The 13,463-nt window shown below is 43.0% G+C and overlaps 1 protein-coding gene and 1 pseudogene across 5 annotated transcripts in view; one reads left to right on the top strand and one right to left on the bottom strand.

The window, feature by feature from the left end:
* ENOPH1 (enolase-phosphatase 1) overlaps nt 1–13,463 on the bottom strand; it is a 43,342-nt gene that overhangs the window by 16,839 nt on the left and 13,040 nt on the right. For 3 of the 5 annotated variants that reach the window (XM_078366975.1, XM_002745667.5, XM_078366976.1), the window contains 2 exons: nt 5,529–5,630; nt 2,687–2,889 (listed from right to left, as the gene is read on the bottom strand). In XM_078366975.1, coding sequence (XP_078223101.1) covers nt 2,687–2,811 — 125 coding nt within the window. In that variant the 5' untranslated portion in view covers nt 2,812–2,889; nt 5,529–5,630. The remainder of the gene's footprint in view (nt 1–2,686; nt 2,890–5,528; nt 5,631–13,463) is intronic. The other 2 variants (XM_017970465.4, XM_008993090.5) reach the window with 1 other exon arrangement.
* LOC103791988 (coactosin-like protein pseudogene) lies at nt 5,734–13,456 on the top strand (annotated as a pseudogene).

Raw genomic sequence — 13,463 nt, forward strand, 5'->3', positions numbered from 1 at the left:
GAATTACTTTTTTTTTTTCCCTGCGACAGGGTCTTGCTCTCTTGCCTAGGCTGGAGTGCTGTGGTGTGATCTCAGCTGTTTGCGACCTCCACCTCCTGGGCTTGAGTGATTCTGCCACCTTGGCCTCCTGGGTAGCTGGGACTACAGCCATGCACTATCACGCCCAGCTAATTTTTTAAAATCTTTTGTAGAGATGGGTTTTGTCATGTCGCCCAGGCTGGTCTCAAACTGCTGGACTCAAGTGATCCACCCGCTTCAGCCTCTCAAACTGCTGGGATTACAGGCGTGAGCCACTGCACTTGGCCTGCATTTCTTGAGAACTAAGAAAACAACATTTTACTATATGAGGAAAAAAGTACATAACAAATCAGTTGAGAGACTTGTACCATCTCACATTAATCAGTCAGCAAAAGGTGTCTTTTTCTGACCCCTGACACTCTGTCTCTTTTACCAATTCTACAGTGTCTTCCATATTCATGGAGGAAATTAACATCACAGGAAAAAGATGAAAACATAAGCACAAGGAACCTGGGTTGTAGAAGCAGTCATCTTTAAAAGATTACCTGGAAAATGTCAGAGGAGTCTTCTGCTTTATATGTATTAACATGCTTAATATGATGCACTAATTGAAGGAAAGAGATCAATGTATTCAAAACCAGTGCACACATTATAAATACATTATTCCAAGTACTAGTTTGCATTCATAGAGACGGGATTTTTCCTGTCTTCAGCAGTTAGTTGTATAATAAAGGCCAAGACCAAGAGAAGTGAGGGCTAACTACTGGGTGCACAGTCTCCTGTCTCCACTTTTTTGAGTGCTGTACAAAGTGAACCTGGCTAATATTCCCAGATCACTGGCATATCCTGCAATTCCAGTCCATCCTTTAAAAGGTAGAAGCTCCTTGTAAAATACGTAAAGATGACATCTCATTTGACAGAAATATAAAAGAAATATAGGCAGCTGGAAACACTCTTGGATCTTAGGGTTTGTAACAGGCAGTGGCCTAAAATCCTTAGAGGCAAAGTCTTATTAGAATTTCTCAGCAGGCTGGGCATGGTGGCTCATGCCTGTAATCCTAGCACGTTGGGAGGCCAAGGCAGGTGGACTGCCCTGAGCTCAGGAGCTCGAGACCACCCTGGGCAACATGGTGAACCCTGTCTCTACTAAAATACAAAAAATTAGCCAGGTGGGGTGGCATGCACCTGTACTCCCAGCTGCTCAGGAAGCTGAGGTACAAGAATTGCTTGAACCCGGGAAGCGGAAGTTGCAGTGAGCTAAGATTGCAGCAATGCACTCCATCCTGGACAACAGAGTGAGACTATGTCACCAAAAACAAAAATAGGCTGGGAGTGGTGGCTCATGCCTGTAATCCTAGCACTTTGGGAAGCTGAGGCAGGTGGACCACTTGAGGTCAGGAGTTCAAGACCAGCCTCATCAATAAACCCCATCTCTACTAAAAATACAAAAATTATCCGGGCATGGTAGCATGCACCCTGTAATCCCAACTACTCTGGATGCTGAGACAGAAGAATCACTTAAACCCAGGAGGCAGAGGTTGCAGTGAGCTGAGATTGTGCCACTGCACTCTAGCCCGGGTGATAGAGCAAGACTGTCTCAAAGCATAATCAAAACCAAAAAAACAGAATTTCTCAGCTATATGGTATGGACAACATAGCAAGACCACACCTCTACAAAAAAGTTGTTTAGCCAGGTATGGTGGGTATTGCCTGTAGTCCCAGTTGATCAGTAGGCTGAGGTGGGAGGATCACTTCAAGTCCAGGAGTTCAAGGCTACAGTGAACTATGATGGCACCACTGTACTCCAGTGTGGATCACAGAGCAAAACCCCAGCTCCTAAAAAAATAAACTAGGCCAGGTATGGTGGCTCATGACTGTAACCCCAGCACTTTGGGAGGCCAAGGCAGACAGATCACTAAAGCCCCAAAGTTTGAGACCAGCCTGGGCAACATGGTAAAACCCCATCTCTACAAAAATACAAAAATTAGCTAGGCGTGGTGGCACATGCCTAGTCTCAGCTACTAGGGAGGCGGAAGTGGGAGGATCACCTGAGCTAGGGGAGGTCAAGGCTGCAGTGAGCCATGATCATGTCACTGCACTCCAGCCTGGGTAAGAGAGTGGGACCCTGTGTGAATCAATCAAGACTTTATCAGTAGTATAATACTCAAAAGTCTCCTCAGTCAGATTGCTGTCAGGAACTCCATAACCAAGACTCAAAGAATCTGTCAAAGTTACTCAAAAAAGCAAAGAAGAACATGATAGTGCAGACATCCTCTGAGTAACCTCAACGTTACTCATAGGGCACAAAATTTCCTGTCTCACAGAGCAAAAAGCAGGTAACTAACAGTCCAGGGAAGCAACCCAACAGAGCTGTCACTTGTGTACTAAGAATCAAATATGAATTAGTTCAAGAAAGTCACCATTTTCTAGGAAGCTGTTTTAAATGGAGACTAAAAAAGACCAGACAGGCAGGTACGGGTAATCTAGTCAGCTGAAATGTTTTAGCCCAGTTTTTAAAAATGAAACAAAACTCACTTGTTAGCCTAAAAAGAATGTGGATTTTTATCTATTTTACAAATCATGTGACTTACACTGGGAAGAGAGGACTAGTGAAAAACATGTTTGGATTTGGGACTGGTGAAACGTTTAGGCTGACTTGCACACATACTCTGCTTTCATGAGCCCAGCTGTGAATGCCGTCCTCCACATGTGGCCCTGCAGCTGTTTGAGTGCAGTGGTCTTTCGATCCAGGGACATCTGCCAGCACACATTATCTACCACGGCCTGGATCATCTGTTGCAGATCATCCACTCCACTCCCAGATGCTGCAGGGATAGGAACGGCCCCATCCAGGTGGGCGTCCTCTTCAGCCTTTAAGTCAGAAACAACATGATGTTTGTTTTTTGCTTATTCAAAAAAGGATCATTTAAAACAAGACCCAAAACCCCAGCAGAACAACTTTCTCCATCATTAGCCCTAGTATGGCTGCAAATGGAAACATCATATACTTTGGAACTGATAAAAATGATTCCTAAAAGAACCTGGATTAATAAATTTACATCGCCTTTCCTTGTGCTAAAAGCTGAAATGTAAACTGAGAGCCATGTTGTATGTGAGAGGAGAGAGCACAGAACGATAGAATAAGACTTCATTTGTTGATTCACTACTGGGATCAACAAACCAGAACTTTAACTCAATCTGATCATTTTCTCTGCATTTTAACTAACTGAGAAAGAAACAAGGAAAATCTCATAAATTAGTTTATGCCTGGGATTCAGTGAAAAGAAGCTAGTGAAGTAATAAGGTTGGTTCACATTCAGTCTCCTGTAAACCCTCATATCTTGCAAAAATCCTAATAGCAATTTAGAACAATGACTTTGTGACAATGGAATCCAATTTCTAAAGATACATATACACACACACACACACACACAATAATGGGGGACTATCTATGTGTGTTTCAACAACAAAAAAAAGGTAAGGAGGGACAGTACAGTAAGTCCTCATTTAACATCATCATAGGGTCTTGGAACCTGTGACTTCAAGTGACATGACCTTTTCAAATAATGTCATTTCCTTCAACATCATTTTGTTATAACATTTATGTGAAAAAAAAATTGGTTTTGTTATAGTTGGTTTAAAATTGAATATTGAAATTTAAGTGTCATTTCACTTAAAGTCAGTTTCCAAGAACCTAAAAACATTATGGAAAGACTTACTGTATTTCAGATTAACACTGAGTTATCCAGAAAATTCAACAAACCCAAATATTCCATGCCCAAAGGACATAACTATATTTCCAATCCTAATTCCTAACAGTAAAACATCTACAGAGAGCGTTCCACAGTATTCAATATAGAAACTAACTGCCAGTGAGTTAGCTCTGTAGACCATGTAAGATCTTTGCCACCAAAGCAATTTTAAAGAAAAACAACAGAGCAAGAGTTCTATAGCACACAATGTGGAAGGAAAAGACGGCCTAATGACTTGGGAGAAGAGAGCAGAACAAGGCACAGGAGACCAAAGCAGGTATGAGGGCTGGGCCAGAGTGAGCTGGGGTGAGGAGTCTGGAGGGGGAATGTAGGTGTGGGGAGCACTGTAGAAGGGGTAGCAGGGGCTTGCAGTGAGGCAGGAGGGAGTGCAAAATGATGAGGTATTGTCATTTGGAGAATGACACAGCTTGGATGTGTCCCCACCCAAACTGCACATTGAAATGTAATCTTCAGTGTTGGAGGTGAGGCCTAGTGTGACGTGACTGATCACGGGGGTGGGGGTGGGGATGGGGGGGTGGATTTCTCGTGAATGGTTTATTTAGTACCATCCCCCTTGATGCTGTCCTCGAGATAATGAGTTCTGGTTGTTTTAAAGTGTGTAGCGCCTCCCCCGCTCACTCTCTTATTCCTGACTTTGACAACATGATACACCTGCTCCCCCTATGCCTTCCATCATGATTGGAAGCTTCCTTAGGCCTCCCCAGAAGCAGATGCTGATGTGTTTTCTGTATAGCATATAGACTTGTGAGCCAATTAAACCTCTTTTGTTAAAAATTACCCTGTCTCAGGTATTTCTTTACAGCAACGTGAAAACAGACTAATACAGAGATATTAATGAAAAATATAGAGACGGCTCAAAACCATTTGCACTCTACCTAGAACAGACTTTTTTCTTTGAGACAGAGTCTTGCTCTGTAGTCCAGGCTGGAGTGCAGTGGCCACCAAGGCTCACTACAACCTTCACCTCCCAGGTTCAAGCAATTCTGCCTCAGCCTCCTAAGGAGCTGGGATACAGGTGCCCACCACCACGTCCAGCTAATTTTTTGTATTTTTAGTAGAGGCAGGGTTTCACCATTTTGGCCAGGCTGGCCTTGAACTCCTGACCTTGAGTGATCCACCCACCTTGGCCTCCCAAAGTGCTGGGATTACAGGAGTGAACCACCGTGCCCGGCCTAGAGTTACTTTTTTCTAGAGCTATTTAAACTGCATAAAAATATCATGTATTTGCAAACTTAAGTCCTTTCTGGGTGTGCTGGGCATGGTGTAATCCCAGCACTTTGGAAGGCTGAGGAGGGTGGATCACTTGAGGTCAGGCGTTCTAGACCAACCTGTCCAATATGGTGAAACCCAATCTCTACTAAAAATACAAAAAATTAGCTGAGCATGGTGGTGGGCACCTGTAGTCCCAGCTACTCAGGAAGCTGAGGCAGGAGAATCTTGTGAACCTGGGAAGCAGAGGTTGCAGTGAGGTAAGACCACACTACCACACTCCGGCCTGGGCGACAAAGTGAGACTCCATCTCAAAAAAAAAAAAAAAGAGCAGCTCTAGAAACAACAAACATGATCCAGCCTTTAATTGTACTGTCAATTCCTAAGCAGGCAACTCACTAAGTCACCGCAGCCTCCATCCCCTATCAAACCAGGGCACTTGTTTACAATATGCTCAGAGCATATTCTACATCTCCAGGTACCCTCATTTCTAAGACACTTGGGAATGTAAGATAGAAATGTCCCAACCTGTTTCCTCAAAAGACTGACATCCTGCTGGCACTCCTCTTCTTCCCAATGTGTCTGCAGATACTCTTTAACATTTTTTTCGATGTAAGGAAATAAAATGTCCTGGATAAAAGAGCAAAAGAAAATACAAGAGCTAGCTTTTATCAGAAGTACAAGATTCAGTTTTTCCACTATCTTACCTTATATAACTGTAACGAATCAATCAATGGGACTCTTTATGAAAACTGCTGCTGTGAATATAAGAGCAAGAAAGAGAGACAGAGACCAAGAAACAAATGAACCAGACCAAGAGTCGGCAAATTACAACCTGCAGGCCAGATCGGTCCACTGACTGTTTTTGTAAGGAAGTTTTATTGGAACATAGCCACACTCACTTATTTACATAGTGTCTGTGGCTACTTTTGCACCACAATGGCAGAATTCAGTATTTGCAACCAAGACCATAGGGCCTACAAACCCTAAAACATTAACTGTCCGGTCCTTTACAGAAAACGTCTGCCAACTGCTGAACTAGATGGCTAGACTGAAGGTCCTTGAGGGCATGGATCAAGCATGTCTTACTCACAGCTATATCCCCAGTGCATACCACATTATTATATATATCACTCCAATAATCTGCTGAAAAGAATGGTTTGGTGTCCACGCATGACAAGTATTTTTTTCAAAAAAACTTGAACACCATGACTCTTTCTTGGTAACCAGACTACCTATGGAGTATCCGATAAGAAAGTGATATGCAGCTGGGCACGGTGGCTCACACCTCTAATTCTAGCACTCTGGGAGGCTGAGGCGGGTGGATCACCTGAGGTCTGGAGTTCAAGACCAGCCTGGTCAACATGGTGAAACCCTGTCTCTACTAAAAACACAAAAATTAGCTGGGTGTGGTGGCAGGCACCTAGGTACTTAGGAGACTGAGGCAGGAGAATCCCTTGAACCCAGGAGGCGGAGGTTGCAGTGAGCCAAGATCACACCATTGTTCTCCAGCCTGGACAACAGAACAAGACTCTGTCTTAAAAAAAAAAAAAAAAAAAAAAAAAAGGTGATATGCAGAATAATTCAGTAATAAATAACCTGTCAGGAGTCTATGCATCGAGAATGATTTCTCTTTCTCAATCAGGGCTCTACCTCTGCTTTTTACTAGCTGTGTTCAAATAGTTTATGCTCCTGAGCCACAGTTTTCTCATTTGCTACATAGGAAAAATATGAGAGAAAGTCACTGGTGTATTAAACTATCTAATGGAAGGCACCTGTCATCTTACCACTTAATATGTTTTTTTTTTTTTTTTTGAGATGGAGTCTTGCCTTGTTGCCGAGGCTGGAGTACAGTGGTGTGATCTCGGCTCACTGCAACCTCTCTCTGCCACCCAGATACAAGAGCTTCTCCTGCCTCAGACTTCCAACTAGCTGGGATTACAGGCGCCCACCACCATATCTGGCTAATTTTTGTACCTTTCGTAGAGACAGGGTTTCACCATGTTGGCCAGGCTGGTCTCAAACTCCTGACCTCAAATGATCCACTGGCCTCAGCCTCCCAAAATGCTGGGATTACAGGCTTAAGTCACCGTGCCTGGCAATATATTCTTTTTTTAATTGCATTTTAGGTTTTGGGGTACATGTGAAGAACATGCAAGATTGTTGCATAGGTACACACATGGCAGTGTGATTTGCTGCCTTCCTCCCCTTCACCTGTATCTGGCATTTCTCCCCATGCTATCTCTCCCCAACTCCCCAGCCCCTGCTGTCCCTCCCATTTCCCCCCAACAGACCCCAGTGTGTGATGCCCCCCTCCCAGTGTCCATGTGTTCTCACTGTTCAACACCCACCTATGAAAACATGGGGTATTTCATTTTCTGTCCTTGTGTCAGTTTGCTGAGAATGATGGTTTCTAGGTTCATCCACGTCCCTACAAAGGACACAAACTCATCATTTTTGATGGCTGCATAATATTCCATGGTGTATATGTGTCACATTTCCCTGTCCAGTCTATCATTGATAGGTATTTGGGTTGGTTCCAGGTCTTTGCTATTGTAAACTGTGATGCAATGAACATTTGTGTGCATGTGTCCTTATAGTAGAAGGATTTATAATCCTTTGGATATATACCCAGTAATGGGATTGCTGGGTCAAATGGAATTTCTATTTCTAGGTCCTTGAGGAATCGCCACATTGTCTTCTGCAATGGTTGGACTAATTTACACTCCCACCAGCAGTGTAGAAGTGTTCCTATTTCTCCACATCCTCTCCAGCATCTGTTGTCTCTAGACTTTTTAATGATTGCCATTCCAGCTGGTGTGAGATGGTATCTCAATGTAGTTTTGAGTTGCATTTCTCTAATGACCAGTGATGATGAGCATGTTTTCATGTTTGTTGGTCTCATGTATGTCTTCTTTTGTAAAGTGTCTGTTCATAATCCTTTGCCCACTTTTGAATGGGCTTGTTTTTTTCTTGTAAATCTGTTTTAGTTCTTTGTAGATTCTTGTTGTCAGCCCTTTATCAGTTGTGTAGACTGCAAAATGTTTTTCCCATCCTGTTGGTTGCCGATTCACTCTAATGACTGTTTCTTTTGCCATGCAGAAGCTGTGGAGTTTGATTAGGTCCCATTTGTCTATTTTGGCTTTTGTTGCCAATGCTTTCGGTGTTTTGGTCATGAAGTCCTCGCCTATGCCTATGTCCTGAATGGTTTTGCCTAGATTTTCTTCTAGGGTTTTTATGGTGTTAGGTCTTATGTTTAAGTCTTTAATCCATCTGGAGTTAATTTTAGTGTAAGGTGTCAGGAAGGGGTCCAGTTTCTGCTTTCTGCACATGGCTAGCCAGTTTTCCCAACACCATTTATTAAACAGGGAATCCTTTCCCCATTGCTTGTTTTTGTCAGGTTTGCCAAAGATCGAATGGTTATAGATGTGTTGTGTTGCCTCCAAGACCTCTGTTCTGTTCTATTGGTCTACATCTCTGTTTTGGTACCAGTACCATGCTGTTTTGATTACTGTAGCCTTGTAGTATAGTTTGAAGTCCAGTAGTGGGATGCCTCCTGCTTTGTTCTTTTTGCTTAGAATTGACTTGGCTATGTGGGCTCTCTTTTGGTTCCATATGAAGTTTAAGGTGGTTTTTTTCCAGTTCTGTGAAGAACATCATTGGTAGCTTGATGGAGATAGTGTTGAATCTGTAAATTACTTTGGGCACCATGGCCATTTTCATGATATTGATTCTTCCAAACCATGAACATGGAATGTTTCTCCATCTGTTTGTGTCCTCTCTTATTTTGTTGAGCAGTGGTTTGTAGTTCTCCTTGAAGAGGTCCTTTATGTTCCTTGTTGTATTCCTAGGTATTTTATTCTCTTTCTAGCAATTGTGAATGGCAGTTCGTTCTTGATTTGGCTCTCTTTCAGTCTGTTATTGGTGTATATAAATGCTTGTGATTTTTGCACACTGATTTTGTATCCTGAGACTTTGCTGAAGTTGCTTATCAGTTTGAGGAGATTTTGGGCTGAGACAATGAGGTCTTCTAGATATACAATCATGTCGTCTGCAAACAGAGACAATCTGACTTCCTCCAATTGAATACCTTTTATTTCTTTTTTTTGCCTGATTGCTCTGGCTAGAACTTCCAATACTATATTGAATAGTAGTGGTGAGAGAGGGCATCCTTGTCTAGTGCCAGATTTCAAAGGGAATACTTCCAGTTTTCACCCATTGAGTATGAGACTGTCTGTTGGTTTGTCGTAAACAGCTTTTATTATTTTGAGATCCGTTCCATCAATACCTAGTTTATTGAGGGTTTTTTAGCATAAAGTGCTGTTGAATTTTATTAAAGGCATTCTCTGCATCAATTGAGATAATCATGTGGTTTTTGTTTTTGGTTCTGATTATGTGGTGAATTACATTTATGGACTTGCGTATGTTGAACCAGCCTTGCATCCCCGGGATGAATCCTACTGGATCATGGTGGATAAGCTTTTTGATGTGCTGTTGCAATCAGTTTGCCAGTATTTTAAATATATTCTGAATATATTCTCCAGCACAGGCAGTTAAACTGAGCAAGGATCACCCACATTTCATGATAAATAATAGCAGTGAAGTTCTCAGAAGATAAATCACAAGCACAACCAGCTTATTCATTCAACTTTCTTGAGGACCTACTGAGAACAGGATACTGGGAGTATTAACCACAACCATTCTTCTCAGAGTCCTCAAGGAAATAAAAGGTGCAAGTTTTCAAACAATACTGAACTTTGGGGAACAGCGTTATAAGTTGGAGATTACTTTAGTGTTCCTGATCATCCAATGTGCCTCTCTCCTCACCTATAAAATGCCCCACAGTACTGTGTCATCATACAAAGCTAGACAATGAAGCTAGAATTTAGTGTAACATCTGGACTATAAATATTATTTGCCACTAGGCATGGTGGCTCATGCCTATAATCCCAGCACTTTGGGAGGTCAAGGCAGGAAGATACTTGAATCCAGGAGTTCAAGACCACCCTGTCTTCACAAAAAAGTTAAAAAGCTAGCTGGGCATGGTGATGCACACCTGTGGTCCCAGCTACTTGTTGGGGCTGAGATAGGAGAATTCCTTGACTCCAGGAGGTTGATGCTGCAGTGAGCTGTGATTGTACCACTGCACTCCAGACTGGGCGACAGAGTGAGATCCCTACTCAAAAAAAAAAAATTATTTGCAGTCAACATGTTAGCAGACTGTACCATTTTAGTGCAAAAGTGTTACTGAATAAAAGTACGTACATGGAATAATCAACCAAATTGTGAAAATTTTATCCATTCTTTCAACATACTTATTAAGAATATCTGTAAGATAAATACAATGCCTTCAAGTTGCTTATAAAATAGCCTGGCATGTGCTATCATACATAGTAAGAATTTTTTTTAGACATTCTTGCTCTGACGCCCAAGCTGGAGTACAGTGGTGGCAATCATAGCTCACTGCTGTCTTGAACTCCTGGACTCAGGTGATCATCCCACATCAGCCTCCTGAGTATCTGGGATTACAGGCGTGTACCACCATGCCTTCCTAATTAAAAAAAACAATTTTTGTAAAAACAAGATCTTACTATGTTGCTCAGGCTGGTCTTGAACTCCTGAGTTTAAGCAATCATCCCACCTCAGTCTCCCAAAGTGCTAGGATTATAGGCATTAACCACCCTGCCCATCGACAATAAACGTTTCAACTTCAGTTATAATCCACTTGCAGATAATTTCAGAATACTGCAGTATGACAAATATGCTACAGTAAGCCCAAGATTCTACAAATAAATGTGTGAACATTTTTACTCTACCAGGCGTTGAGTTGTTATGATTTAGCAGTACATACAACAAAAGGCTATAGAACTAGAGTTATTTGCCTTGCAGGGGAATATAATTAAATTCCACTAGATGTTAGAGGGGATACTGGGCAAGCAGTAATTGTTATTACCCTACACAGCTCAGTGATAGCTTACTGAAGGAGCACTGTAAGCGCCATGACATTTTGAACATCTATTTAAAGAAGCTGCCTTGTAAATGTTTACAAGTTCAAATATGGATATGCTTTATGGTCAAGTGGTTGTTTTAGTGAAACGTTCATAGAATTAATAAAAATCAACTTGTTATATTTACCCATCTCCTTGGAAGAAAATGGGTAATAAAAGGTGCCTCCTAAGAACAGTGCCAAGGGGTCAGGTGCGATGGCTCACGCCTGTAATCCCAGCACTTTGGGAGCCCAAGATGGGTGGATCATGAGGTCAGGAGTTCGAGACCAGCCTGGCCAACATACTGAAACTCCATCACTACTAAAAATACAAAATTAGCCGAGTGTGGTGGCACATGCCTGTAGTCCCAGCTACTAGGGAGGCTGAGGCAAGAGAATCGCTCGAACCTGGGAGGCAGAGGCGGCAGTAAGCAGAGATTGCGCCACTGCACTCCAGCCTGGGTGACAGTGAGACTCCGTCTCAAAAAAAAAAAAAAAAAAAAATAGTGCTGAGAGTACAGATACACAAAGAAACTACTTTAAAAGCTTTCCAAGCCTGGATGTGGCAGCTCATGCCTATAATCTCAGCATTTTGGGAGCCTGAGGCAGGCAGATCACTTGAAGTCAGAAATTCAAGACCAGCCTGGCCAACATGGCAAAATCCTGTTTCTACTAAAAATACAAAAATTATCTAGGCATGGTGGCACCAGCCTGTAATCCCAGCTACTCAGGAGACTGAGGTGAGAGAATCACTTGAACCCAGGAGGCGGAGGTTGCAGTGAGCCAAGATCGAGCCACTGCACTCCAGCCTGGGCAATAAAGAGCGAAACTCCATCTCAAAAATCAATCAATCAATCAATCAATCATCAATCCATCAAAAGTCTTCCAAGGGAACTATACAACACAAATGATTTATAGTATTTTAAAACTTAAATTCTTTTTGAAAAAAATTTAAACAACACAAAGACAGTATCAGTGGGCTTTTTTTTTTTTTTGAGATGGTATCTCACTCCAGTTGCCCAGGCAGGAGTCTTGGCTCACTGCAACCTCTGCCCTGGGCCCAGGGGATCCTCCCACCTCAGCCTCCTGAGTAGCTAAGACTAAAGGCATGAGACACCACACCCAGCTCATTTTTTGAATTTTTAGTACAAGGGGTTTCACCATGTTGGCCAGGCTGGTCTCAAACTCCAGGACTCAAGCAATCATCCCACCATGGCCTCCCAAAGTGCTGGCATTACAGATGTGAGCCACCATGCCCTACCACACTTAAATTTCTTTCCCTTTTTATTCTCTAATTAGAGAAATGGGGCTGGGTGAGGGGGCTCATGCCTGTAATCCTAGCACTTTGGGAAGCCAAGGCAGGCAGATTACTTGAGGTCAGGAGTTTAAGATCAGCCTGACCAACATGTTGAAACCCCATCTCTACTAAAAACAAAAACTCAGCTGGGTGTGGTGGTCCACGCCTGTAATCCCAGCTACTCCGGAAGCTCAGACATGAGAACTGCTTGAACCCTGGAGACAGAGGTCGCAGTGAGTGGAGATTACACCACTCACTGCATGCCAACCTTGGCGACAGAGCAAGACTGTTTCAACAACAACAACAACAACAAAAATTAAGTGGCTTGATGGTTCCTAAAATATAAATCACATCATGCAAAATAAGTAATAAAACAGGTTACAAACAGTATGTAGAGCATAATCCTATTTGGGGAGATAGTCTCACACTGAACAAAATATGAGACAACATGAACTTAAATGTTTACAAAGATTCTCTCTGGGTTATGACATTAAAATACCCTTTTTTGCATATCTCTTTCTACAATAAAAATGTATTACCTTAATAGTGTAAAAAGTTTACAAAATTAGGTGTTAAAAAAAAAATCGGAGAGCCGCCGCCACGCTCGGAGCTGGCAGGTGCTGCATCGCCCTGACGCCACAGCCTCCAGCTGTACGCACTCAGCGCATCCCTGCCGCGCTCCCATCCCTGCCGCTGGCTGGCCAGGGGCACGCTCTGCCGTCCCAGGCTGTGTCCCCGCTGCGATCACCACCAAGATCCACAAAGAGGCTTGCCCAGCGGCGTACAACCTGGTGCGCGACGACAGCTCGGCCGTCATCTGGGTTACTTCTAAATATAACGGCTCCACCATTGTCCCCAGCGAGCAGGGAGCGGAGTACCAGCACTTCATCCAGCAGTGCACAGATGACGTCCGGTTGTTTGCCTTCGTGAGCTTCACCACCGGGGATGCCATGAGCAAGAGGTCCAAGTTTGCCCTCATCCCGTGGATCGGTGAGGACATCAGTGGGCTGCAGGGCTCCAAAACCGGGACAGACAAGACCCTGATCAAGTAAGTCATACAGAATTTTGCTAAGGAGTTTGTGATCAGTGATCGGTAGGAGCTGGAGGAAGATTTCATCAAGAGTAAGCTGAAGAAGGTGGGGGGGAGCTAATTACGACACCCAGACACAGTAACCCTAGC

The sequence above is a fragment of the Callithrix jacchus genome, chromosome 3 (assembly GCF_049354715.1).
Source record: "Callithrix jacchus isolate 240 chromosome 3, calJac240_pri, whole genome shotgun sequence".
NCBI lineage: Eukaryota > Metazoa > Chordata > Mammalia > Primates > Cebidae > Callithrix > Callithrix jacchus.